General features: G+C 37.9%; 1 protein-coding gene across 2 annotated transcripts; it reads left to right on the plus strand.

Annotated features, from left to right (window-relative positions):
• Window positions 1-1,401: 1,401 nt before the first annotated feature.
• Window positions 1,402-27,393, plus strand: LOC136013887 (NEDD4-binding protein 2-like 2). Of its 2 annotated transcripts, none has more exons than XR_010612437.1 (6): window positions 1,402-1,504; window positions 3,966-5,386; window positions 8,992-9,050; window positions 14,736-14,860; window positions 20,073-20,161; window positions 20,517-20,592. XR_010612437.1 is itself a non-coding variant. In XM_065678411.1 (6 exons), exons 2-6 carry the CDS (start codon window positions 3,966-3,968, stop codon window positions 24,941-24,943), a joined length of 1,911 nt encoding a protein of 636 aa, XP_065534483.1. In that variant the 5' UTR covers window positions 1,402-1,504; the 3' UTR covers window positions 24,944-27,393. The 2 variants fall into 2 exon arrangements, 1 of the variants encoding a protein (XP_065534483.1); XM_065678411.1 differs by lacking the exon at window positions 8,992-9,050 and adding an exon at window positions 24,745-27,393 and having other exon boundaries at window positions 20,517-20,593.
• The last annotated feature ends 47 nt before the right edge of the window (window positions 27,394-27,440 follow it).

A 27,440-nucleotide genomic window follows, 5' to 3' on the forward strand; every position in this document is an offset into this window, starting at 1 on the left:
TATGTGTAAATCAATAGAGTAAAGTATTTGACTATTTGACTCTACAATTGTGGCATTCATACGATGCACAGTTCAGTAGCTTTTACACTGGAATAGTGCTAATCTTAAAGCGGAGTAAATGGGAAGAATCAGGAGATTCGCATCCAAAGCTCACTTTGACCTAAATTAAATTGCTACTAAAGGTGCATACCTTCTAACGGAGCAAAGCTTTCATCCAGCACAGGAAAGGAAGCTGCTTTGGTCACAGAGGTAATTGGAAGGAATGGCAGGCATGGATTTTAACAATCACTGTTTTCTTTTTGCCACTTATAGCAAATAAACAATTTTCAGAGATTTTATAAATTATATAGACTCTCAAATATTCATAATTTATCCAGGTTATCTGAAAGCATCAATGTTGCAGGTATTTAGAATGGGCACATCACTTACAGAAGTTGTTGTGTATACTGTTACAAGACTGTTTCTCAGGAAAAATGTGGTTTGCTTTGCATAATGTCGTAAGATTTGAAAAAAAGAATGCAGTCACATAATGGAAAAAAATATACCCTATTTCTGCTGCAGGGAAAAATTGCAAGTTCATGTAAGTACAACACGCATGTAGGAAACCTTGGCAGTGTTTACACTGGGGGCAGTCCTCATTGGAACTTCATCTTACTAAAACCTTTCTTTGTTGCTCTTAGACAAAAATCAGAATATCACTTTAAGCAAAGTAAACGTTCTGATCCCTAAAACTCTGTAGAAGTATTTTCTCCTCAACATACTGGTCAGTTAATCTAGTACACAGACATAGGTAACCCATTATAGTAAGTGTCCTCCGTTGAGGCTATAGCCAAAAGAACATGTTTTATTCGAATTAACGTGGCCAGGCCTAATGTCTGGGCAAAATACACCTGTGAGGTTTATTTCATTAATTAAAACCGACCATCAGACAGGTTTAGGAAGGCAGGCGATACCACAGACCCCAGCATCAAAACGCGGTGTGGGCACAGCACTGGGCCCCGGCAGGAGAGCCGAGAGGAGCAGCGGGGCAATGGCTGCTCCCTGGCGCTTCTGCCCCGTGTCTTCAGCGACTGAGACTCTGTCTTTACTCAAGAGCAAACCTCCAGATGTTCCAGTACGAAGCTGAGGAATCGAGCTTCGCCGATCAGCGTAGCACGGCGCAAGGCAAACAGCAGCCCCTGCCCCAAAAAAGACTGCACGCTGAGAGAACCGCTTCCGAAATACCTTGAAACGGTCTAACCCCACTGCTCCGATCGGCGAGGGCGCGACCCGAGTAAGAGTAAACCCCCCCGCCCCGGCAGGGGATGCCGGTACTTGCAGTCCGCCGCCCGCCCAGCCGGGCGGAACTACAAGCCCCATAACAGCCAAGTGCTGCGGGGTGAAGGGGCGCAGGAGGTGGTGCCATCTTAAGGACAAGGGTCGGCCGGCACTCTCCTCCCCCGGCCTGCCGGGAGTGCGTGGCTTGCCCAGGCGGCGGAAGACGGGCGGGTGGCTTGGCTTTGAGGTTGGTGTCCTCACTCCCATGGGGCTGCGGCCTCTGTTCAGCGGGGCCGGGAAGGGGCTTTTCCCCGCTGTTACCACCACTGCTGGGTGGTAAAGAGGGACCGTGGCTGAGCGGGGAAGCGGGCAGTAAGGGTACGGCTGCTCCGGCTATGGGACGTAGGCTGAGGGAAATGGGGGGGGCGGGGAGGTGGGTGCCTTACACTGCTGGGAGGAAGGGTGGGAGAGCGCCTGACACACGTACCGAGAGCTGGGACCTGCGGCCGCGGCCCCCACACATAGCCGTCAGCCTGCCAGGGGTGGCCTGCCTCTGTGGGGACTCTGGCCTACGTGCTTTGTCACCCCCGTGCCCACAAAGATGTGGTCATGCAGGCAAGCCAGTCGGTTCCCCCCATCTGTAAGTGCTGCCACACATGCCTTCTTTTTCCATTTGGAGATTTAGTGTACAGGTGGAGTTTGAGGCCTTTACCGACTTGGTTGAGTCTTCTGGATGTTTGTCAGGTTAACTAAAATAGTAATTTGGTGTTGCTGGTGAACCACATATGCCAGCTCAGGTGCAATGCTTACAAATAGTTCTTTACAGAAACGTGACAGACTGTCAGCATTCAAGAGGCAGGGCTGTCACATAGATTGCAGTTTCCTAGTACATATTTGGTCAGTCCTCCTCAGAATACAGGTGGAGATGCTTTCATATGCAATTTCACTGTATCTAAGGGTAGTCAGAGAAAGTCTTTTTAAGATTATCAATAAAGGATGTTCCTGTGTGGGACAATTAAAGCAGGATCCTTCATTAGAAATACTGTCATGTGGCAGGTGTTCACATGCTCTGTTTTCATTCCACATCAGGATATGGGATTTGCACAGACACCATTCCAGAAGACAGGTGAGGCCATAGAAGCCAATAAAGCAACTTTCCTTCCCCCCCGTCCTGTTTTTGAGTGGAGGTAGAGCAACCCCCTTTTTGATAGATGTAGAATAGAGTCCACGATTCATATAGTGTCATATTCACTCTCTTAATTTTCAAAAAGGAGGAACTGAGAAACTAGAGGTATGCATGAAATATATGTATCTTGAGAAGAGAGACCCTACGCACAGCATTGTTCCACCAGCTCTGAGGAAGAGGGATAGTTGCATGGCCATGTTTTTCCCCCTTCTGACATTAATACTGTCTTCCAAGTAGTGAGGTCAAATGCCAACAGTAAAATCTCGTTGGTCTAGACATTTTGAGACTGAGGATGGCAAGATTCTCTTTCTTTGCATAGTAGGTTAGTAGGTGAGAATGTGCTTAGAGTAACATCAGTTTTGCAAATAAGCATGAGATAATAAATGTTACTTAGTACTCTTTCCTTAATACTACATATAGGTCCTTTTCAGATAAAAGAGAAAAAAAAAACTTAAGCTTAATTTCTTGGTCAGAATGAAAGGCATGAGCTGCTTTTTTTTTCTTTTTTATATATATTTTACTCCTAGAAAGTTGGAATGTTGACAGAAAGTAGAATAAACCCTCTAGTAGGAAAAATACTTTCTTGTTAGGTGCTGCATTTGTATGGGAGGGTGTGTAATTTGCTGAATAAAATACTTGGCACTTGATTCGTAATAAAATGACTTGGGTTTTATTGCATTCTGTCTAGACCTCTTGAATACAAAGGAAAATCTAAGTAATTCTAATAGATGGCTAATGGCATGATTGCGTGTCACAGTGGTCAGTGCCATCTTGCTTTATTTTTAATTGCTCTTGTCTCTGGATCTTTCTGCAACTTCTTGGCTCATTCTCAGAATGCAGTCTATTTGGGGCAGGGATTGGTTTTTTGTGTTTATTTTTAGAAAATGTGCAACAAGTGTTCTTGGTCTCTAACAAACATCTTTAGTTGTTCTAAACCCAGAAACATTATAACAGACTGCAGATGTAATTTTAAGTCTTACTTGACTAGTACCAAATTATAAATGCCATCCAATATCTGAGTGGTGTTAAATGAATTAGTTGAGTTCAGTTTGTTCAGTCACAGGAAATAATCCTTGTGACGGAAGTATTTTCGTTATTGTTGGTCATATTAGCAGTGATGTCAGTTATCAGTTTGTGCATTGGAAATTGGCACATGTTTATCTTATAAAAGAGATTTAGAACACTTGATGGGTTAACATAGGTCGGTAGGGAACAAAGGTTATTGAGGTAATTAATTTTTCAAATATTCACATTTAGAAGTTTTTTGTTAATTATTTGAGGTATATTATGAAACATGAATGCTGGACTGGTACAACGCTAATGTAGTTATTTACTAAAGGTGTTTAATAATGTGGCAGTTTTGCTTAAACGGTACTTCTGGTTGGTGCTTTCTGCTTTTCTTCTGGTTGAGTACATTTTCGTTGTGACTGAGGATGCCTGTCATAGGCCTGAATAACTTCTGCTTTTTTTATACATTACTTTTAGAATGTGCATGCTGATTATATGTTATTTGTTTTCTAAGATGCTTCATGCTGAAAGCAGAGTAACTGTCTTGAAGTGTCAGGATGAAATCGTTATTCAACCATGTTCTAAAAAAATGAAGTCAACAGAAGAGGCCTATGAGAACCTCTCTGCTGGTGATAACCAAGATGTTCAGGAAGAAGTGGATACTGAGACAACATCATATGACTCAATACCAGTGTATGCCTCAGATGACCAAGGGCAACATGAAATGCAGAAGCAAGAGAAAATACCTACAGGTGTCTTGAGAACACTGAATAAAGTGTTCTCTGAAAATAACCTAGTTCATTCGGAAGCTGTACAGAATGTAAATCCTCAGTTTGCTTCAATAAATGACACTAAAGCTGAAGAAAAAGGCCCTTTTATTACAAATAATGTTGGTGAAGATAATATTAAAAATAGAATGACATCATTCTCAGTAAATAGAAATGCATCAGATGAAGATTTTTTTACAAGCACAGAATTTATTGGACCAATTTACAAGCCTGCCAAAAGTAACAAACAGGACAAATCTGACAGTTGCAATGAAAGCAGTGAGGGAGACCAGAATGGATTGCATGAAAACAGAGCTAAAAGAAAGGAGGCAAAGAAGACACAGACTATTACTTCTGCTGTACCAGAAATAGATGATGAACTGGACCAGTTCTACAAAGAAATTTACCAGCTGGAAAGTGAAAATTTAGATACCAATTTTCAGGAAAAAGAAACTGAAACTTCTCAGGAACAATGCACTCCATATGAGTGTAGTCAGATGTCACAAGAGGATTGTCAACGCATGTTGGTGGGCATCCCACAACCATATTATGAGAATGGACAGTATTTCTTTGAAGAACAGAGCAGTGAGAAAACAAGCAATGAGCAGCAGTTTGTCATGGAAACAAGTGGCTGGAAAACTGAAAATACCTTTGATAGAGAAGAGAATTCTAAATATTGGAACTACTCAGTGCCTGAATTCAGACCTGCTTGGCAGTCTACAGAGTCCTTCATGATACCTCAGGGACCTTTTCCTCCTAGATTCAACCATCAGTCACATTTTCAGGTACTTCATTCCCCACTACAAAATACTGATGTTCTTCCTTCTCAGAATGGTAACCTTTCTTACAAAAATTATTATGGTTACCACGGAAATAGTGATATTAACAGTCATGGTTCATTGCTTGATCAAAGTATCAACGATTCAGGTCATGCTGATACCCGTACTACTCAGGTCTTCAGAAATGTAGATAATGACAAGAATGGACTCCAAAATAATGGTTTCTGTGAAACCAGTGGAGAGCGTTGGAAGGATCCAAAAGCTGCCAATACAGGAGGAATCCACAGTTTTTCTTCTTTGCAGTTAACTGAAGAAAGATCTAGCTGTTCACAGAAATTGCTCCTCATCTTAAGAGGCCTACCTGGTTCAGGGAAAACAACACTTTCTCAGTAAGTAAAGACTTAGATCTTGAGAAGCTTATTTGCATAAAAAAATTTAAGAACTAAACAAATAAATATCTGGAAACACTTGGCAAAGTTTGGTATTTGTAGAGTTGGCTATTAAAATGCAGTAATTTTTGCTTAATTTTCAATGGGAAAATGTCTGTAAGCATTAACAGTATTTGCTTGGGGTTTGGTTTTCTTTAAAGTTTTGATGAACAGGAGCCGGTTTGTGTTGAATTTAAAATGTTCTGTACCCATTAAATTGCATAATCTTTTATTCTGAAACTTTCAGGTGTACTAGTATGTGATGTCTGCTGCTTTTTTTTTCCTTATTCTTAAATTCCTTCATATAAAAAGGTCTTCCATCAAATGTAACGGTATTAATTTCACTGAACCGGAATTACTTTGTTATGCTTACTCAAAAATCTTCAAAGACCATTAGAGGAATTTTGCTACTCTGGAAATACTTAATTTGTTTTCAGTGTGTTGATGAAACTGATCACAATCTCATTGCCTTTTTCATACTGTGGTCTATCAGCTTCTCTGGTTATTTGTAAACAATACATATGAAAGGTATTATTTTCCCTTAAAAATACACTGTTGAAGTCTGACTGGGTTAAAAGCAGGTACAACTTCCAACTTGGATTTTCACTTTTGTTGTTGTTGTTTAAAAAACATATAAGGTGCCATAGAGCACAGACAGTGAGTGCTGTATGATATCATACTTACTGACAGAGCTTCATCCAGAAACTGTACATCACAAATGGGATGTCTTCTGTGATTGTCTTCTATTTTACGGTAAGAACCTGTGAAATAGATACAACAGTCATGTTCTTCCTTGTTTTTTTTTATAAAGGAGTAGCCTTGCTGTTTGTGGGTTTGTTGGGGTTTTTTTTCTGGTATTTGGGACATCATGGACTCCATAACATAGAAAAACACCTGTTACAGATTTCTAGCTTACATGGTTGTGTAATTTTAACTATAATATCGTCTAGTTACTGATTGCTCTGTTTTGCAAATGTACGTTTTTAAAGCTGTGTGCCTTGTGGGTATTATTGATCATGAGATGGCCAAGTTCGAGGTCCTCAGGACAGTGAGAAGAGCGTGCAGCAAGCTCACTGCGCTGGACTTTAAGAGAGCAGACTTTGGCCTCTTCAGGAGCCTGCTTAGTAAGGTTCCATGGGATATAGCCCTGGAGGGCAGGGGGGCCCAAGACTCTTGGTTGATATTCAAGGATCACCTGCTACAACCTCAGGAGTGTTGCGTCCCAACTAGAAGGAAGTGCAGCAGGAGGGCCAGGAGACCTCCTTGGATGGATAAGGAGCTGCTGAGGAAACTTTGAGGGGAAAAAAGAGGCTTATAAAAGGTGGAAGCAAGGACAGGCGTCCTGGGAAGAATACAGGGATGTTGTCTGGGAAGCTAGGGACCAGGTTAGGAAGGCTAAGGCCCAGTTAGAATTAAACTTGGCTAGGGATGTGAAATATAGCAGGAAAGGATTCTATAGTTGCATTGCAAATAAAAGACAGACTAGGGACAGCATGGGCGCTCTCGGGGAAGCTATCAGGAGAGCTGGCTTCCCTGAATTTGGAGAAGGCTGAGGTTCTTAATGACTTCTTTGCGTCGTCTTCACTGGCAAATGCTCTGACCACACCACCCAAGTCTTGGAAGGCAGACGCAGGGACTGTGGGAATGAAGACCCTGGGCCCACTGTAGGATAGGATCTAGTTCAAGACCATCTTAAAAATCTGAACGTGCAGAAGTCCGTGGGACCCGATTAAATAAATCTGCAGGTCCTGAAGGAGCTGCAAATGAAGTTGCTAAGCCACTGGCCATCATATTTGAAAAATCATGGCAGTCAGGTGAAGTTCCCGACGACTGGAAAAAGGGAAATATAACCCCCATTTTCAAGAAGGGGAAAATGGAAGACCCAGGGAATTACAGACCAGTCAGTCTCACCTCTGTGCCTGGCAAAATCTTGGAGCACATTCTCCTGGAAGGTATGCTAAGGCACATGAGAAACAACAAGGTGGTTGGTGGCAGCCAGCATGGCTTCACTAAGGGGAAATCCTGCCTGACCAATTTGGTGTCCTTCTATGATGGGGCTACGGAACTGATGGACAGGGGCAGAGCAGTTGGTGTCATCTACCTGGACTTGTGCAGAGCATTTGACACTGTCCCACATGGCATCCTTGTCTCTAAATTGGAGAGACATCAGTTGTTGGGACCGGTCTTGTTCAACATCTTTGTCACTGACATGGACAGTGGGATTGAGTGCACCCTCAGCAAGTTTGCCAATGACACCACACTGTGTGGTTCAGTTGATGTGCTGGGTGGGAGGGATGCCATCCAGAGGGACCTTGACATGCTTGTGAGGTGGGCTGATGCCAACCTTACGAAGTTTAACCATGCCAAGTGCAAGGTCCTACACCTGGGTCGGAGCAATCCCAGGCACAGCTACAGGTTGGTCAGAGAAGAGATTCAGAGCAGCCCTGCAGAGAAGGACTTGGGGGTGCTGGTTGATGAGAAAATGGACATGAGTCAGGTTCAGTGTGCGCTTGCAGCTGAGAAAGCCTGGGCTGCATCAAAAGGAGCGTGACCAGCAGGTCGAAGGAGGTGATCCTGCCCCTCTACTCTGCTCTCGTGAGACCTCACCTGGAGTATTGTGTGCAGTTCTGGTGTCCTCAACATAAAAAGGACATGGAACTGCTGGAACAAGTCCAGAGGAGGGCCACGAGGATGATCAGGGGACTGGAGCACCTCCCGTATGAAGATAGGCTGAGGAAGTTGGGGCTGTTCAGCCTGAAGAAGAAAAGGCTGCATGGAGACCTCATAGCAGCCTTGCAGTACCTGAAGGGGGCCTATAGGGATGCTGGGGATGGACTAATCATTAGAGACTGTAGTGACAGGACAAGAGGTAACAGGTTGAAACTTAAACAGGGGAAGTTTAGATTGGATATAAGGAAGAAGTTATTTACTGTTAGGGTGGTGAGGCACTGGAATGGGTTGCCCAGAGTGGCTTTGAATGCTCCATCCCTGGCAGTGTTCAAGGCCAGGCTGGACAGAGCCTTGGGTGGCATGTTTTAATGTGAGGTGTCCCTGCCCATGGCAGGGGTGTTGGAACTAGATGATCTTGAGGTCCTTTCCAGCCCTAACTATTCTATGATTCTATTGCAGTAACTCCTTTAACACATGAGAACAATATAGGAAATTAAAAATACCAACCACAGTCCTGTAGAAAACATGCTTCCTTATTCAGTGCAGAAATTATGATACTTAATGAAAAGATATAAAATTTTCTGTTTTCCATGTGTGGTGTGCTGAATTCTGTCTGAATCTTTCTTCAAATGTATTCTCTAAGAGATTCTAAATATCTTTAGGTTTTAAGAACACATATTAATGCTTTTTTCATCTTTCACTAGTGAGATAAATTACTAATTTTATTTAACAGATGGGAAAGTGGGAACTATGAGATCAAGGTCAAGAATAGTCACCAAATTTAGGTGTGGAATTTGAACTGCATGGGATTTGATTTTCAGTGTATTCAATTATATGCATTTTTGTTTGTTCAACGCTTGTCTGTGATTGTTAATTGCAATGAAATCATGTCTCAGCATCTTAGGTACCTCTTTTGGGGGGAATCCCAGAATTAATGGCTTCCTACTGGGAAAATGTAAGTATTATTAAGTCTTGTTCTTAATAACATTGAAAATGTTTTTCTGCGTCACATCATAGAACTCTGCAGTGTAGAGTAGGACAACAAATAGTCTTCTAAAGTTATGTTAGTACCCAAGGTATCTTGGCAGGCTTGGCATCTTTAGTACCTGCAGACAAACCTCTACTGTTTATGCTACCAAAATAGCTGTTAAAGAAAAGCAGAAAATTGACATTATCTGTGTGGATCAGTACTAAGAGGGAATAAGATGGATCTTGCAAGCAGATTTTCCAAGTATGAAATGACAGCAGTGTGGTAATAGGACCCAGGAATCTTGAATTCCTGTCTGCATGTGGTGCAAAGTAAGGGTTTGTCCTCCTGCTCCCAAACTTGAGCCATGTCTGTCCTGAATCTTCCACCAAAGAACAGTGTTTTGTTTCAACTCTTCCATCCCAGCTGCTTGGAATCACAGGCATGTTTTTTGGAAGAGGCTTGTGGAATTCAGCTGGTCCTTTGTTCTGCTTGGAGCAGGTCTGTCACCATCACTGGATAAGATCAGCTGTGTCTTTGTCTAGCCTGATCTTGAAAAACCTGCAAGTGTGGAGTCGCCATGGTCTCTGCAGACTTTTCTGGTGCAGTACTGTCCTCCTGCTAATGCCCAAACTGAAGTTCTCAGGCCATAATTTGTGTGTGTTCTCCTGTGTTACAACATGTGCTGTTACCTGGTAGAATCTGGCTCCTCATCTTTGAAGCTTTCCTTCAGGTGCAGGTATGGGCTTATTTACTGTAATAGCCCAATTATCAGATGGTCTTTTACTGTCTTCACTGCCAGACTAAACAAGCCCAGATGATATTAACTTCTTCATAAAGCTGTATGTCCACAACCTTGACAGGTATCTGTTCAGTCCTTTCATGGTTTTTAGCATGTCTTTTGAACTGGGAAGCCCCAAACTGGATGCAGTATTTTGGAACTGACCACACGCAAGCCAGGTAGAGTGTGGATGATACCTTCCCTTGATCTACTGGCCACATTTTCTCTTAATAAAACCCAGTGTGTAGTTTGCTCTTTACATAAAGAGCACACCACTCATCTCCAGTTTGATGTCCACTGTAATACACAAATCCTTTTCAGCAGGGCTGCTCAACCGGTCACTTTTCCTCCTGTACCAATGCTTAGGTTTCTTTTTCGCAAGTTTCAGAGCTTTGCTCCTTTCCTTGTTGAGCTTCATGATGTTTTGCTTAGTACTCAAGTTTCTCAGTGGCCTTCTGGATGGAAGTGCTACTGTTAGGTACGTAGGACATCATTACTAATTTGATGTCATCTGCAAGTTCTTTGCCTCATCATCCAGGTTAATAATGAAGATAGTGAAAAAGTTAGTCCTGTTGTCATCCCTTGCTGTACTCTGCTTGTTACTGAATGGGAGATGGTAAGAAGCCTTGATAATTTCAAACTGTGTTATATTTGTCACTGTTCTCATCTACAAAGGCAGTTGTTTCGTCAGAGAGTGCATTTCAGTCAATAGAGAATGATTTGTCTGTTGCAAAACCCACATTAGCTCTTCCTGATTACCTTAATTTCCTTCACATGTTTGGAAATAGATTCAGAGAGGATGCAGTCCATTGACTTTCCAGAACTGATATTAGGTGAGGCCTTTAGTTCTTTGGGTCCTTGTCTTTACTTACCCTAAGTATGATCATAACATTAGCAGTTTTCTGGTCACTGGGGAGCTCCTCTCATCAATTTCACTTATTTCCTGCATTCACCTGATCTAGATAATCACAGCTCATTTCAGTTCCTATCTCTATCCATCAGCTTCCAGTTTTGTTTCCCTGTTCCTATCCAGCCGTGGCTTTTGATCTGTGCTTACTAGCTCCACATCTGCTCCTAAATTCTAAGCTGATTTCTCAGTTCCTTCTCCATTCCCTTTCTTCCCAGATTCATCTTGTCCCTGTTTCAGCAGCTGGTAGGATCTCATCCTCATCTTTGTTGTACCATTTTCTTCCCTGCACTTCACTCTTTGCCGTGTCCGTATTTGTTAGCTCTGCTGCCAGCACCAAGTTGCTAGATCCAGTATTTATGCCACTATGCTTCCCATGTCCTTTCTATTTTAGGCCAGTTTTGTTCCTTCTCTTGCCATTCTTAAGATTGTGTTGGGAAAAAAATGTGTTCTTAGAATGATGCAGTATTGGTACTGAATCAGCTTCCTGGTGCTGCTGGAATGCGCCGTTTGGGAGTAGGTTTACTGCAGTGAGAATTTTTCTATTTTCTGTTTTACTCTGTACAAAAATGAGTGCTTTATTTTCTGTGCATGTGACATTTCAAAGTTCTACAGCTTGGGCAGATTTGCAAAAAAAAAAAAAAAAAAAATTTGCAGGAAAAGCAAACACATGCACTTTGCCAGATTTCACTTCTTCAAAACTTCTCAGAGAAAAGCTTGGAATAATGAAACATGATAAAAATGCTGTATTTCTCCTTCGATTTTGGAAGTAATTGACTATTGTCTAAAACAATTTGGCCAGCCAGATACCCAGCAATGATATCTTTAGCACAAGTGGCAAAAGTCTGCTACAATTAGAAGTAGATGATAATATGATCTTCAATGCTGGAAAAAGTTACAAGAAAACAGACTTGGGATTTTTAGGGTATTTTGCTACTGAATTTGGCAGCAATTTCAATTTTCCATTTTTCCATAAATATCTGAACATGAATTTGAATAAAAAGGAGCTTAATGAGGTTGAAAGAACAAATATTGGTGTCATTTAAGAAGTACATTTTTAATTAAATCCATTGTCAGGAATCTGTCAAGAGTCATCTGTATCTGAGACCATTTTCCTGAGAGCTCTGTCTTCTGTACGGAAAAGTTGAAAAGTTGGTATTTATAGCTGAATGTAGAAACAGCTGTGTGATGTATTTCTGTGAACAGTGTTACAAGTCATGTTTTTAAAGTAGCATTTACATAGCTTAGTAATGCTACAAATTTTAGAATATTTAGTTATTGGCTTTTTCTTTTGTCATCTGTGATATTTAGCTATTTTAAATAGGTGAATTATTAGATAGAGAGATCTTTATTATAAAATAATCTAAGTAGGCTAACTAGGATGCAGGTTGGGAGAACATTTTAGTTTTGAAATAAAATTAAGGCAGGATTTGTGTGCATGTGCATGTATGCGCTGGAAAAAATGTGTGTCAGTTTCCTGACTTAAATATGAGTAATCTGGTTTCAAGCTGAGTTCTGTATGTTGGGCTAATATGTTCTATTAGATCAGACAGCATGTCTGGAAAAGGTAGGTGGGATGCTTTAATTTTCCTATCTGCTTTTATTTCACTGTTCTACTGTGTTCAAAGGTAGGTGTTCAACTGCGGGGAATATTTAGGGTGAAGAAGCTGGATTGCAGCAGTTGTATAATTCTGCTGCTCATTTCAGGCATGTGTGCATATTGATGCTGACTAATCTGTAATGTGACTCTCATTAGAAATGTATGTATGTTCTTCACTGCTCAAAAGTGGAGTATCATTTTTTTGTGGGTTTAGGTAGTAATGATGCTTTCTTTGCATAGATGTGCTTCCTGTTGTTTCTGTTTCCTAGTTAATGAGCCTTAGATACATTTTATTTCCAAAAACATGTTAGATGTGTGTGAATTATTCCAAATGACGTTGGCAAGTGTGTGTTTTAAATTTTGCAAGTTTAATTACTATGAATTCTGAAAGGGATAATTATCAGGTTTTTAAAATGTTATGTTTTATGATTTCACAATTTAGATACAGGCTATGATCATTGCTGTAATACTTGAAGCTCCAGTTCATAAAATCAGTACTTTGTGATAGCTTGTATGTTGTGTATAGGGTAAGGATTCTGTTACTCTGGCTTTGTTGGTAGTCACTTTGCCTTCACAAATTCTGTAGTTTTAGGATTATTCTTACAAACATAGTTTACTGTATTAAATCTGTTATATCAGTAATATAGGTTCATAAATAAATTGTGGTGTATTCTGAATTTAGGGGAATAGTAACAAAATATCTCAAGAATAAACTCTGTTGATGGTTTACAGGATTCCCTAACTCTTGTCATTGTGCTTCTTTACTGCTGCTAATGATGTTTGGAAGATAGAATAGATTTGAGTAAGTGAATTATTCTCCAGAAGACTGAGCAAACAAAGTCAGTTCCTAGAAATAAAAATGAATGCCCTATTAGTCCCATTAGTTTTGATTCATCAGTTCATACATATATATTCCCGTGAAAGCCTGATGATTGGGTTCTCAGGAGCTGCAGGGCTGTGTCTGTGAACTCAGCTAGGAGAAGAATCCTAATTACTGTTTGCTGTCTCTTTCATTAAGGCAGATGATCCTTACTATTCCAGATGTGTATACCCAAAAAATGGATGTGGAATATGGATCCAGTTTTTGTAGCATTGTTCTTTGCAAATGTAGCATATTTTAAATAAGAAAATTGGACCATACATGAAATCATGTCCAAGTAACTTAATGAACATGAATTCCTCTTAAATACTTCATACCAGAGAGGAACAGGTATGAAAAAATGCTGCTGTATGTGGTATATGATTTACTGGTGTCATTTTGTCTACTTGGAACAAAATTAGGCTTTGAATCCTTCTGTGTTCTTGTAAACCAGTGTAATACACCATTAATCAAGGCATAGGCTCTAACAAAAGTAATTTGTTCAGTGTCCAAAAGAAGTGGGCATATTTTTGGTGTATCATGCTCTGCTTTCTGAAATAGCATTACTGTTTGCCCTAAGGTAGCCACAATACTCAGGAAAAGGGAGAAGGGGCAAGAAGTCAAAACCAGCTTATATGCAGCCTTGATCATGTTACTTGACAGTTGCATCATTAGTAGTTTCTTCTGGTCCTCAGTAATCTGAATTTTGTTGTTACACATTTCTGTATTGTAAAAGCAAAAATAACCAACAGCATAGTCATGGGACCATAAATGTGTAGGAATGTAAGTTAATATGCAGTACAGTATCGTAGTCATTAAACTGTGATCCGTAACATATTTGTTAGTGGCAGGTAGCAGAACACAGCAAATTCCTTGTGTAGAAATTAAACTTAAGTAGGTCTCTTGCAGATACATAGGAAAGCTTGGTAGCTTCAAACTAACATACATTTCTTCCCTTACGTTATTTGGGATTTGGCTAGTTCTTTTCTGTTCCTGCCACCTAAGCAGTTGTGCAATCCCATATACTTCTGGTACAATTTGGGTTTTGTAGCCATTGGGTATATTGCCCATTTCTGAGCTGAAATAGTTACCTGAATTTCCATAGGACGATATCTTGCTGTAGCAATGGGCTACAAATACGCTGTGGTGCTGACTGCTTTGTATTTTCAAATTTAAATTTACTATCAAAACCAAAAAATAATCAAGGAGGTTTTGTAATCACACTTTTTCAGACTTACTATGTAGGTCAGACTTGAAACAGAACTGTTCTTTTGTCTCAGTTTTACTAGGTTTTCCCTTAACCCCTAATTTCCAAGGACTTTCTGAAAATAAAAGTTTACATTTGGCAGGATGAGGGTTGTTTATTGGGATGGATTAATGTGGATTTGATTGTCGTGTGCCTCCTCAACCCTAAAAATAAAGTGGTTTTGAGAAAATATTCTGTGAGGTTTTCTTGACATGGGTCTATTTTCATCTATCTAAAAAATAGAAGTTAAAATATTTTTGTGTTTTCCTTTGTTAAACAGTGTTCTGCTTGGTCAAAGTCGTGATGGCACTGTGTTCAGCACCGATGATTATTTTCGTCAACAAAGTGGATATACATATAATGCTGCTCAGCTTGGTGATGCCCATAACTGGAACCAGAAGAGAGGTTTGAATGCATAAAAGGAATCCTATTAAATTATGCTTATATGTAGAAGATAGAAGTGCAGCGTAATGTGCATGTGTGTTAACAGTCTGTATGAAAAGGATATACCTGTATACATATTAGTATAGGGTATATAGATGTATACATTTAAAGTATTCTGTATATTTTAATTAATGTGTGTATATGCATATACATTAGATTTTTAACTTGTAGAAGGCTCGCAGTTAAAATTAGAAAAATCTCTTTTCTTTCTGCTATGACCTGCTGATTTGTTACATTTGATACTAGTATCTTGATGGCAGAATTGAACCTTTTAAATTCTGCCAACAGCAGAGTATCCTTTTTTTTTTTTTTTTCCAGTATCTTTCCTAATCTGAGCTTCATCCAAAATTTGTGAAAGAATTTTTCTGAAGAAGATTTTAGTTCAGTTGTGTAGATAAACCGTTTTAATAGTCATTTTTCTTAATACCTAGCAGTGTCCAAAGGTTGGGTTTTAATTGGTAAGGAAGTAAATAATTAGGGTAGGAAGGGTAGCAGACATAATCTTGTCCTTTGTGTGGCAGTTCTCCAAGAATCTCATAATCTGTTTGGTCTGCTTCAAGGAGTGGACAAACTGAACAAGTCCATTGTCTGTGCATGCAGATTACTGTCTGTGCTGCATTTCCTCAAGCAAAAGCTTCCTTTCTGTCTAAAGAACTACTTCTTTGCATCAAAAGATACGGAGGGCCAAGGGAAAAAAAATATTCTTCCCTTTCCTCCTCTTCTCATCCTAATGCAAAATTGATGGTACATCAGGGAACATTTCTGGATGAGCAATGAAGGAAATTTTTAGAGCAGCGATTAGAATATCAGTTCTAAAGAGCACTTCTGAGGGTGTAGTGCAGCAATAAGAAATACTTCGAAGTTCCCAGTAGGAGCCTAAGGAGTTGAAGTGTAGATAAGGTAGCAGTTTACAGGTGAGAGGGCTCAACAATTATAAGACTACTGGACAGTTCTCACTTGATAATGGTTTCTGGCTGTTTCTGACTTGATCTTAAGACTTCTCTATTTCTGTACCAGTTAGTTACACAGTGGTTTTGATAACCAGAACAGCATATAATTTAGTTATTCAGTGATTTTGATAGCAAGAACAGCTGTGCCATGCTATATAGAACACTGTGAAACAGAATAACTTTGGATTAAAGTTACAGTCAATTCCTGCCTCCTCCTTTGGCTAGGTAGAGCTCTCTGACTTGAAGTACTTGAGAAGGTCTTGGTTTCATTTGCGTGTGGATTTTTGAAATACATGAAATATGAACTGCTGGGGAATGGTAATCCTGATAGCTGGGATTCTGAAGGGTAGGTCTAAGTTAAAGTTTCGTAAAGATTATATCAGCTACATGAGATACACATATTTATATATATTCCTTTTTAAATTCACATGACAACATATTTAGCTAGAGCTTCAGAATCATGTCAGAATTATGGAAAAAGCGAAAATTTACTTTCTTCACAAATGAGAAAATTATTCTGTTAAAGTTATATTCCTCCCCACGCCCCATTTTTGGGGAGGGAATGAATCTATTATATAGTAAGTATGAGGAAAAAAAATAGTTACAAGTCAGACCCATTAGGAAAAAAAAAAATTTAGATGAACAGAATTTCAAACTCTCAAATATTAATAAGAGTGAATTACATACCCTTAATACTTGAAACACATCCACATTTAATGTGAAGGTTGTAAGGTTAAGTGCACAAACATTAGGTAATCTTAAAATTAATTTGCCACTCTTATTTCAGTTGTCAGTCAGTGTCACTCTTTCAGGGGTTTAGGCCCTTTACATTCACTTTTGTGGCTTTTCTAATTGTTTCCGATTTCAGTTCATCCTGCCACTTCTACTGGAACTTTTGGCTGTCTTTGGTATGTTTTTAACATTGTCGAGTTGATGGGTCAAGTTGGGTTTATCTGCTTTTTTAACTCTTTGGTTTGGTTTTGACAGTGGTAGTAAAATTAATAGCTTTTTACTTTTAAACAAAGCTTTATGTAAGGTGGTACATCAGCACACTTAGCACTTAGATCCAAAGTTAAAACAAAATGGTAGAATATGTAAGTGGGCTATAGCTGTAATATAATCTTGCTTCACAGGCTTTTGCAGATTAATGATGCTCCCATTATCTTCATTGCAGGATCGGCTATTTTCTTGCTGTCTTTATGAATCTTTCTGAAATGCATATTTCAGTATTTTCCCCTTGTTTCTGTCAGCCTACCAACTTTCTTTTCTAGATTTGGGTTTAGAAATACAATTTGTGCCATGTTAATATATTTTTCCTTTTTTAATAGCTTTTTCCATCAGTTCTTAGTGCTCTCTTGGAACATACTTTATCTTTGCTTTTTTCCTTCCTTCCCATCTACAAAGCTACTTTCCAGCCTGTTCATTTAACTTAATTTCTTCTCATTGTATGGATTGATTTCCATCAAGATAAATCCCTACTTCTCTTCAGTAACTTCGGGGTTTTCTTCATTCAGATCCCTGCTTCATTCAGTGAACAGATTGAGCAGCGTTCACTAAATGGGCAGGTATTCAACAGATGTGGTTTTTTTTTTTATTTTCCTACTCATTGTGGATCTTGCTTTTCATTTAATGCAGACTATTTTAACTTCGTTTAATGGAACATTATTCATTCTCCTGGAAACTTTTTTTGTATGAGTGTTATTTTAGTACTTTGAGTTTCAAATATTTCAATTTTTTAATCTAGTTCATCATCTTAACTTTCCTGTGAACACTAGTGGTATTACATTCTGAATTTTTTATTGGCCAGCTAAGGCACAGTTGCTAAAAGCATCTTCCTGTTTAAGATAGCAGATTTAGCGTTCAGATACTTCCTTCACAGTATCTAGTAATAATTAAACATCATATTCAGAATGTATTTTCACTGTCCTATTCATATGAATTCATATCACTTCTGTAAATGATACTTGGAACTTTTTAATTGGGCAGCAAGAAAATGAAGATCATACAAAGTGTTGGCACTTGAATAAAGCTGGGATGATGTTCAGAAACATTCACCGAATTATGATCTTTCTCCTTTAGCAGTCTTCCCGACTTACTCATTTATCGCACAGTTATTAAAAGAAAAAAGAATTGTAGAGGAATGTTTGGGTCATGCTGATGGTGTGATGCATACCCCCCATTCAACTACAGAACAAGTCCATCATGTGCTGAAAGTGCTGGGAGTACATGGGAGGAAATAGTGCCCAAAATGAGTATTTAAGGACAGTATGGTAGTATGTATGCCCTATAATTACTACACACCCAACCTTAATTCAAGTATTTCCCAAGGTTCAGAGTCTTGAGTTTTGGTTTGCAACCATAATGTAAAGACTGAATCCTTGTTCGTTTTCTGCAAAAATTTTGAAATGTGAAATTCTCGCTGTGTTTGGGGTCACATTGGCAGTACTGGTTTTCGGTGGGTTTTTTTGATTTTTTGGTTTGTTTTTTTTTCCTTGGTGTCAATGTGTAGCATCAGAGCAATTGGGTTTTTTAATTTTTTTTATGGAATTCATCTTCATAATTCTTCTGTGAAATAGATAAGGAATTACTGTTATGGTTTTGCTGATTAACTGAGGCACAAAGAAGCTGAGGAATAGACTTTATAAAAGCCCGACTTCTGAATAGTTGTAGGTGGAGTTGAGGAATCTTCTTCGTAAGTTTGATACCCAAATACAAGTTGGATATCTGCTTCTCCATCTGGCTTAGTTTCAGGCTAAGAAGAACCTAATTTACTGAGAGTAATTCTTTTCTAAAGATGTGTAAAAGTTGTGTCCCTTTTGGCAAGTAATTGCAGAGGTCTTGCTCTCAGAATAAAAAGGTGAAGGAAGTAAAACTATGAAAATTGAAGTAGTCCATTTGTCCCAAAAGTGGGATACTCAAGTACTGTCTCTTGAGAGGTACTCTCCTCTGTACGAGTTCCTCTAAACTTCTGGTAAGAAGACCTAAACTGCTGTCCAGGTTTGTATAAAATGGAGGTGGATATCAAGCTGATAAGGGTATAGAACTTGAGTTCTTCACTTTTTTGGACAAGTCTTCTGTGAAGCATTATGTAGAAGCTGAATGTCATTGTCATGCTCTCTAGACGTGCCCCAAAAAAGCTGGTTGTGCAATGTAGGGTTTTTTAGGGACAAATCCTAGTAATGTGAGTTAGGAGTCCTCTGGGAATGCTTTCCGGACTAACTGTGTAAGGAGTTTAGAAGAATATTTGATCTCAAGATCAGAGTTAGGTTTAGGCATTAGAGAGATACTTAACTGATTTATCAAGACTAAAGCAGTCTTGGTCTTAATGAAGAGATACCGCTTTAGGCATCAGGGTAACATTAAAATGTTTTCTGTGCTGTGGAGCTGATGAATCTCGGGTAGTGAGCACATTTGCATATTTTGTCTGCTATGGTCCTGCAACCGATCTCACCTCTGCGCTGCAAGCTCTAGGACAGTTTTGCTGAGTAAGAAACAGTAATATCTTTCTAGTCCAAAATTAAAAGCATGCTACTGTGTAAGTGTCCTGCAAACAAACCGCATGGTAGCTGTGCTTGATCTGTCTTTCCATCAGTAAAGATGCTAATTTGGATGTGCCTTTTTATCAGTTGCTGTTTTCTAGAACTTGGAAGCAGCATGTTATTCCTGAAGCTTTTGCCTTCTTTTGGATTTGCTAGAAACTGGCCAGTGAGTTCAAAACATTATTGAGGTGGAGACAGCATGACTGTAATTTCTTTTTTTTTTTTTTTTTTTTTTATGGATCTCGAAAATAGTTCAGATATGTGATGCCTTTCTGTGAAAATCACCTATTTCTTAGCAGTTTGCTGGAGAAAGACTGCAATACCTAACCATGGTTCTCAGTTATGAATGCACCATGTGTTACCCAGCAGTGCTGGTAAAGCTGGAACCAGGATATGGTATCATGCTGGGATCTCTATACTCAGCAAAACTTTGAGCAGTTTCACTGTGTTGCTTTGACTTCCGCACTTCCCATTTACCCTTTTGCATCAATTCAGCACCACCTGTTTATGCCCTTCTTGCTTCTAGTTCTTTCCATTCGTGTCTCTGCATTTCAGTGCTTTTATTCCTTCTCTTAGAACAGTCAGACTAGATTAGTGCAAAAAACATCTGGAATTGTTTACTTACATTTACCATTTATTAAAGTTACATAGTTGTTTATTAACTTGCACTGTTTTCCATTGCAGCAAAGCAAGCAATGGAGCAGGGAAAATCTCCAGTTATAATAGACAACACTAATACTCAAGCCTGGGAAATGAAGCCGTATGTGGAAGCGGTAGGTTTTGTTGTGTGGTTTTAACATCTGTGACAAGTTTTCACACTTACCTTCATATGTGTAAGTTAGTGTGTTTTGTCCAGATACATTTTCCTTAGTCAAGTTTCTAAAAATAGACAGTTTACTGATATGATCAGTAATTGGTATGGCAATAATTCAGACCAGTGTAAAGATTGACTTGACCTAATCTGTTTAGCCTGTAATGAATGTTAAGACAGGTTGGGGGTAAGTGAAATTTAGCATGCTACCACCACAGTGTTAACTATGTCTGTTTATTATATTGGTCTTTAAAGCTTTTGTTACATTTTATATAATCATGATACACATACCATGAATTTTTCTTTGCTTGCTTCAGGCTCTAGAAAAGGGATACAGAGTGGAGTTCCATGAGCCAGATACTTGGTGGAAGTTTGATCCTGAAGAATTAGAAAAGTAAGGTTTATATTGCAAAAATTGTTGTAGTTATATATCAAGATAGAAAAGCAGATAAATACGCACATATATATAATACTTTGTATTTTATTCAGTATCTTATGCTTTTTAAATACTGACCTACTAGTATAAAATCTATTACTTAAATACACATTTTGAGATGTATCTGTACATGAAGATGCTATGTATAAACAGACAAATAAATAGAGGTCTTGTTGGCCCAAAAAGTCAATATTCAAATTTTTTTGGACATGAGTAGAAAAATGATTCCTGCTGTTATAATCAATAATTATTCTTAGAAATTTGTTGCTACAAAGCAGTGATGACAAGAAATAGGTAAAAGACAGAAAGAAATCACATATTTTGGAAGGAGTGTAAAGGTTAAAAAGAAAGCTCATATTTTAGATTATTTAATTGCAAGATTTTGTGAAATTGTCCCCAGTCTTCAGAGTACCTGACTTAAGGTACTGTTGGACATAGGTCATTGGACTTGTGGGTTGTGAGAGTTCCTGAGAAGCTGCTTAGCATTCCTGGTTAATGTCTCATCTCAGATATATCTGTTTTAGGAATCTATGAGGTATCAAACCAACTTAGGGAAATTTCATTGTTTGGAACGTAGTATCTTCATGGTTGATCGCAAAGTTCTCTTATTGATTCTTATTTTATATGCTTCCAGCTGACATGGCTTGTAGGTGTTTCAGATTTGTAAAGTAGCCCCTACAATGCACAAAGTATGTGTGTATAATAGTTACATTACTGAATTATACTTCATGTTTATAAATATTGTAAAGTTTCACCTTTTACTCCTAAGATACCAGTAGCTTATTTTTAAGAGATGAAGTCCTCTGTCTGTAGGATGGATTCTAGTAAGTTTGTCTAGTTCTGGATGCAGCACAACCAAGTTAGGAAGCTGTCTTGGTCATCAGATGTTTTTAAGATGTTCAGTGTGAGATAGCCATTACATGGGAGAGACTGATATTCCAGGAAAATTCGTATTTTCACATGGTCTTAACAGGTAACAGGATAAACATGAAGTGTTGTTACCATTGAATTTTATTGTACAGTAAAGTTTGTCTTTTCCAAAACCAAAGGAAACCGCTTGAACTGTGAAGGGCTGCCGCCAGTTCCTATGAGCTTCCTAGAAATATTTCAGCAGCTCCAGTTGCTTTAAATACTTGAATAGAGGCCCATTGTCTGGTAACTTTATTTTCTGAGAGTTTAGGAAAGGTGGTGATGGGATCTTTCATTTGTTTGGGGAGAAGGCTCAATTTCTAAGGTTTGGGGTTTTTTGTATGTCGTTTCTCACCTCTGCTCTCTTCCCCATGTTTTCATGTTTAGGAAATAGATAACAATAGAGATGATATTGTAGTTTTGGGATTCCCCTTATGAATTTTAAGCTAAACATTTTGTGCAGTGCCTGGGCAAATATTGTGTTAGTAATAAATTTGGATAGTTTAATTAGTTGTCTGCATTCATACATTCGAATTCTAAACAGGATCACTTAAGATTCTGTTTCTGGTAGCTGGAATGAAAAATACACTACCTCCTACTTTAATTAGCAAGAAGACTTTTCTTATATTTTAGATACAGTCTTCTGATTTGTTTTTAGTGGTGCTGCCTGGAATGTTTGTAACTTTTATCAAGTGATCTGTCTATATCCTAGAAGTCAGGTGCATTTCTAGATACTGCTTGTTAGGGTTGTTTCTGCCACTGCTTCGTGTGTTTGAGAAATCTGTGAAAAGACTCTCTAGGTCATTACTGGGTGAATTCTTGATGTCAAGAACATGACACATTTTTTAGCAGGAACTAGGTATCAGTATCTTATTCTTCAGTGTGCCTGTGAGGTACAGATTAGAGTCATTCATGAGTGATTTTTCTTTTAGTTTAGTTTTGTGCAGAGAACTTCTGTAAAAATATTTTGACTCCACTGACATGGCTTGCAGTAGTGCTCAAAACTTCTTTATACATTTTTATAAAGGATTTTGTACTTTGATCCCATCTTTAGCAAATCTTCAAAACTGCAGGTGAGAGAACTAAAGAGTGTCAAAACCATGGGTATAAGAGAGGGTTTTTTTTAATTATATTAAGTGTTTAATTGGTGTTGGATGAAAGAAATCCCTTGTGTCATGTTTGTGTCTTTCTGAGTAGCTGGTCAGTCGGGGACTAGAACTTTTTTAAAAAGCATACTATACATTTGATTCAAGGTTTTAGGGACTAAAAGGTATCCTGTGTATAATCTGTATGTGGGGGTGGATGTTGTTTTAATTGTAAAGTTACCTGCTATGTAACTTCACACAGAAGTGAAATGCAAACATGTTTAATATAATCCTTTCTCCTTCATATGGTCATAAAACTGCCAGTTGATACTGACTTCATTAAACTTGTGCTAATTCTTTTAAGTAGTCATGTCTATGCAAGATTACTTTGCCAGTGTATTGGTATGTAAGATTTTCCTAGGGTAGAAGGATTTAATAGTGACAGAACTTTGCTTTTATCAATAGATTGTGTTCCTCCAAGCAAAACCAGCTTCCAAAACGTAATTAACTGTTAGGAGCTTTTGCTGGTACATCTGATTGGTTAAGGGTAGATGGCTTTATGCTCTTTCAGCATAGCCAAGCCTCCAAAGCATGAGTGAAGACATGCCTGAGGAGGCGATCCCAGTATTAAGTGACACTATGCAGCAGATTTGTTTAATTTTTAAAATTAATTTCTATGTTTGATGTGATTTTGCTTTCAGTGATTTTACTATCCTGCCTTGTTCTTTAAGGAAAAGTACTTGCTCATTTATTAAGTGCTTATACACAAGTCCAGTTGTGGATGAGTGGGAGCTTTATGCCTAGAGCACTTGAGCTGTAATCTTTTTCTGGGAGCACTAAGATATGGAAAACATTGAGTAACAGTATGCTTCCACCATATGACATGAAAGGACTTGGACTTACTCTTGGTTGGTTGGTTGGTTTTGTTTGGTTTTGAGGGTTTTGTGTTTTGTTTTTTTTCTGTCATGAGAGTCAAGTGCTTTACAGAATCTCTATATTCCTAGGAGACTGGCTTTTTTCTCTACTATTAACCTTTTTTACATTTGTGAATAAGATCAAAACTGTTAAGACTTTGTTAGCTGGTAAGTTCAACGTGCTGCTGCCCCTGGATGACACTCTAGTATCTGATGTTGTCTTAGGGAAGAGTGTCTGAGAGAAGTACTTGATTCTAAGTCTTTTCTTCCCAGAAACTCACAGGAGGTTGGAGGGGGAGGAGAGGAGAGGGTTAAGAAAGGAGGGAATCAGTCTGTTTCTGTGTAGAGTACTCTCTTTCCAGTATAGTCTGTTTGCTTCCAGTATTGATTTCTCCTCTACAAAACTGAGCAAGCTGGTAAGGAGGTCCAGGCTTTCTCTGTCCCCAGCAGAAAGAACAAAGATGCAGGCTTATATTCACTATTGGTATGACTTAGAAACAATTCAGCTTCAACAAGGTTTCATAGTAATAAGAATGTATTGGGTTAAGATAAATGCTTGTCTACACTATCAAAACTTTTTTGTTTTCATATCTGTTCTTTTAGATTCATTTCTGTTACAGTGCTAGCAATTCTGTGACACTCAGTGTGTGCATGACCCTTGTGGCTTTCTTTAATGGCAAAGGCTGAAATTTTCTGCTAACATGGATCTTAAGATCCTATTCCTTAAATACTAAGGAGGTGGATACATTCTAATGTAATGTCTAATGCCTCAGGTTCGTAATAGCCCAAGTTCTCACTGAAATAGCTAGTTTGAACATTGCCTTCACAAGTATTGATCTATAATATTTTCCATCCGTCTACTTACATAGCTAGTATATCATGTAAAACCTGATGAATAAATAGAAAACAAAGTCTTTATAGGGTTATTTAGGGACATACTCCTAGAGAATAACATCACATTTCTGTATGAAGAATGACTGTAGTTTTTTCTATTATTTAACATATGCAGTAGTGAATTGTTAAAATAAAACTTTAGCACAAATTGAATACTGAGAGAATGAAGGTGCAGTGTAATAAATGTGACGTTTCAAATATGAAAAGCAAAAAGAAAAAATGTGAAATTAAAGATTTATTTATTTTTCTTAAAGAGTGTAGACATATAAACATACCAAACAATTTATTTAAATTTTTATTTTTGTAGGAGGAATAAACATGGGGTCACTCGTGAGAAGATTGCTCAGATGTTGGAACGATATGAATATCAAATATCCATACCTATTGTCATGAATTCAGTGGTACCTCCCCACAAAAACACTCAAAGGCCACCTCTGCAGCGAAGACATAGGTGGGGAGGCAATACAGACTTACGGAATTCTTTCAGTATTTCCAGTAGCCGATAACAGTTGCAGTCAGTTAATAAAAATCTGTTACATGCCCTTCTAAAACACATCATCACCTCCAGTAAAGTAGTGGAACTTCTGTGTTTTAAATAGGCCTATTTCAACACTATTTTCTTCTGGAGTTTGCTCCTTTAATGGACTTGTGTGTAAATAAAATTGTACATTTAATGGTTGGGTTTTTTAAAACTATATTTATTACAGTTGTAATAACTTTGATTTTGGTAAAATATTTAATACAGTATGACGTATAGCAGTCTTCCTTCATAAACCGAAGACAATGTTGTTGTCATACGTAAAGTAACTGTTGAGCAGTGTTTTTGAAGAGGTCATATTGGAGATCTTCTTTTAAAAGATAAATAAAGCCCCAGAAGAGGAGGTGATTTATGTAATAACCAATTTTAGTGACTGTCATTTAATCTTCTTTTAGGAGATATTTTTGAAAACAGTTTTGTCCTGGAGTGTTCTTTTGTTCTCTTTTGCATGTATTACCAGTCGGCATAATTTTGGCATGTATTTTCTCTTCAGTTGTGGTATTTGGTTTGGTTTTTTTTTTTTGTCTTAGAAGATCATCTGGCAACTGAAGCAGTATTTGCCAATACAGTATTCACCAGCCTTATATTGTACAAACTGAACTACTTTTTTATTTGTTCTCAGTGGTAGTTTATAAACTGTGATGGTAGTTGCACACCAACTTCTTTGTGCTGACTAAAACCCTCTAAATTTTATCACTAAACACCCAAAATTTCACAGCTATGTTTTTCTAAGTCAAATTATTTTATTTATAATAAAAATGAAGTATTAAAGCAGTAGGCTGTCAAGTCCAGTCCGCAGTTGCAGTGCATCAATTCAATATAAATAGTGCATATAATTCTGTAAAACCAGTTATGTTCCCAGTTTCGGCATAGCCGATGCAATCTGATCAGCACATAACAAAGAATAAGCCAGCATGGAGATAGACTAATTTACTGCCCTTTTTCTCTTAAAATAATGACTTTGTAAGTTTTCATTTTGCTTGCTTTCTAACAGCCTGTTGTATTAATAAATCATTTTTCTCCTCTATGTTGTTTTAGTAGTTCAGTGCAACAGTTTTATTATTTTCATGCTTGTAGGATTTTATGCACATGAGCATTATTACTACCCTGCTACCTGAAATAACCTATCTTCAGGTCTAACTACATTTGATTTCCTTATACACAGGGTAAATCCTGAATAGGAGGGTTTGTCAAGAACATGAGTACATAGTAAAAGAATTTTCATGGTTTTCTATTACTAATTTGGTGTAATAGTGATTCCAAATTCCAAAGCCAGCATAATTTCTTTTACTTACAGACAATTTTTCAACAGGGCCTATGAATTACATCATCTTTAAAGCCTGAATACCATGAAAGTTGAAAGTCCAGGTATATAATGAAATATTTTTTGTACACCTATTGTCCAAATTAAGTTTGTACAACTTGATGTATATCTGCAATAACATTTTCAGAAACACTTCTATTGACTATAAAAGTTGAAGTGTGCAGTTTCACATTTTGATAATTGTTCTAATTACTTGCAAAATTATTTAAAATACTTCAGTAGTGCATGGATTGTTAATATATCAAATTATTTCTATATGTAAAAAAAGCTTTCCTACTATATCAGTTGTCTTCCCTCATTGTCTGTTGTTCATACCAGTTACTTGACTGTGTTTTAGTTTTCGTGGTTATCTCTTTCCATGTCTCGGAAAAGTCATGGTGATCATTGTAAACGATCAGTAGTACTTTAATTATCCAAAAGTTTTTCCAGAACATGCAAGCATATTTCAAGTGGAAGATAAAAAGGTTTTAGAAAGACTCATTTTATTTACTCTATATTACCTTAAACAGTAATAAAGTGATAAAATTTCTTACTGCTTTATGTAATACAATGTGTTAAGGTATGACAAAAAAGAGCAGATTATTGAAAGTTGATGTTTTGATATCTGTTGGTACCTTCCATCTTCAGTTTTTAAAGGAAATAGATTTTTTTTTTTAGCAATATTTAATTGATATTGAAGTTTTCTTTAACTGAAATTGTATTTAAATATATACAAATTCATGCTATTTTAAAATGGTGCAGCACTTCTGTGCTGTATTTTTAATAAATTATTGGTGAGTATTTTTGATATGCAAAGCATGTCAGTATTTGCAAAGGACACATAACAAAAAATGAATGCTTTGCTTTGCAGTTTGGCACTCTGCCAAATCTTTCTTGTAAACTGCTTAATTTATAAAGCCATATTCCAAGGTAAGTACAACGACATGACAGGTGAAAACACGGTGGAATTACTGTCTGTGTAACATATTTTTGTTTCATGGTATATTAATATTTCATGTGGATGTGACAGTCGTGGTCATACATACAACTCAGAAGTTTTTTACACTACACTGTTTATATGTAAAATAATAAAATCATGTGAAATACCTATTGCAGGTATTTGGATTTGTCCTGCTTCCTCACAAACAAGGAAAATTACTTA

This window comes from Lathamus discolor, chromosome 4 (assembly GCF_037157495.1).
Source record: "Lathamus discolor isolate bLatDis1 chromosome 4, bLatDis1.hap1, whole genome shotgun sequence".
Lineage (NCBI taxonomy): Eukaryota > Metazoa > Chordata > Aves > Psittaciformes > Psittacidae > Lathamus > Lathamus discolor.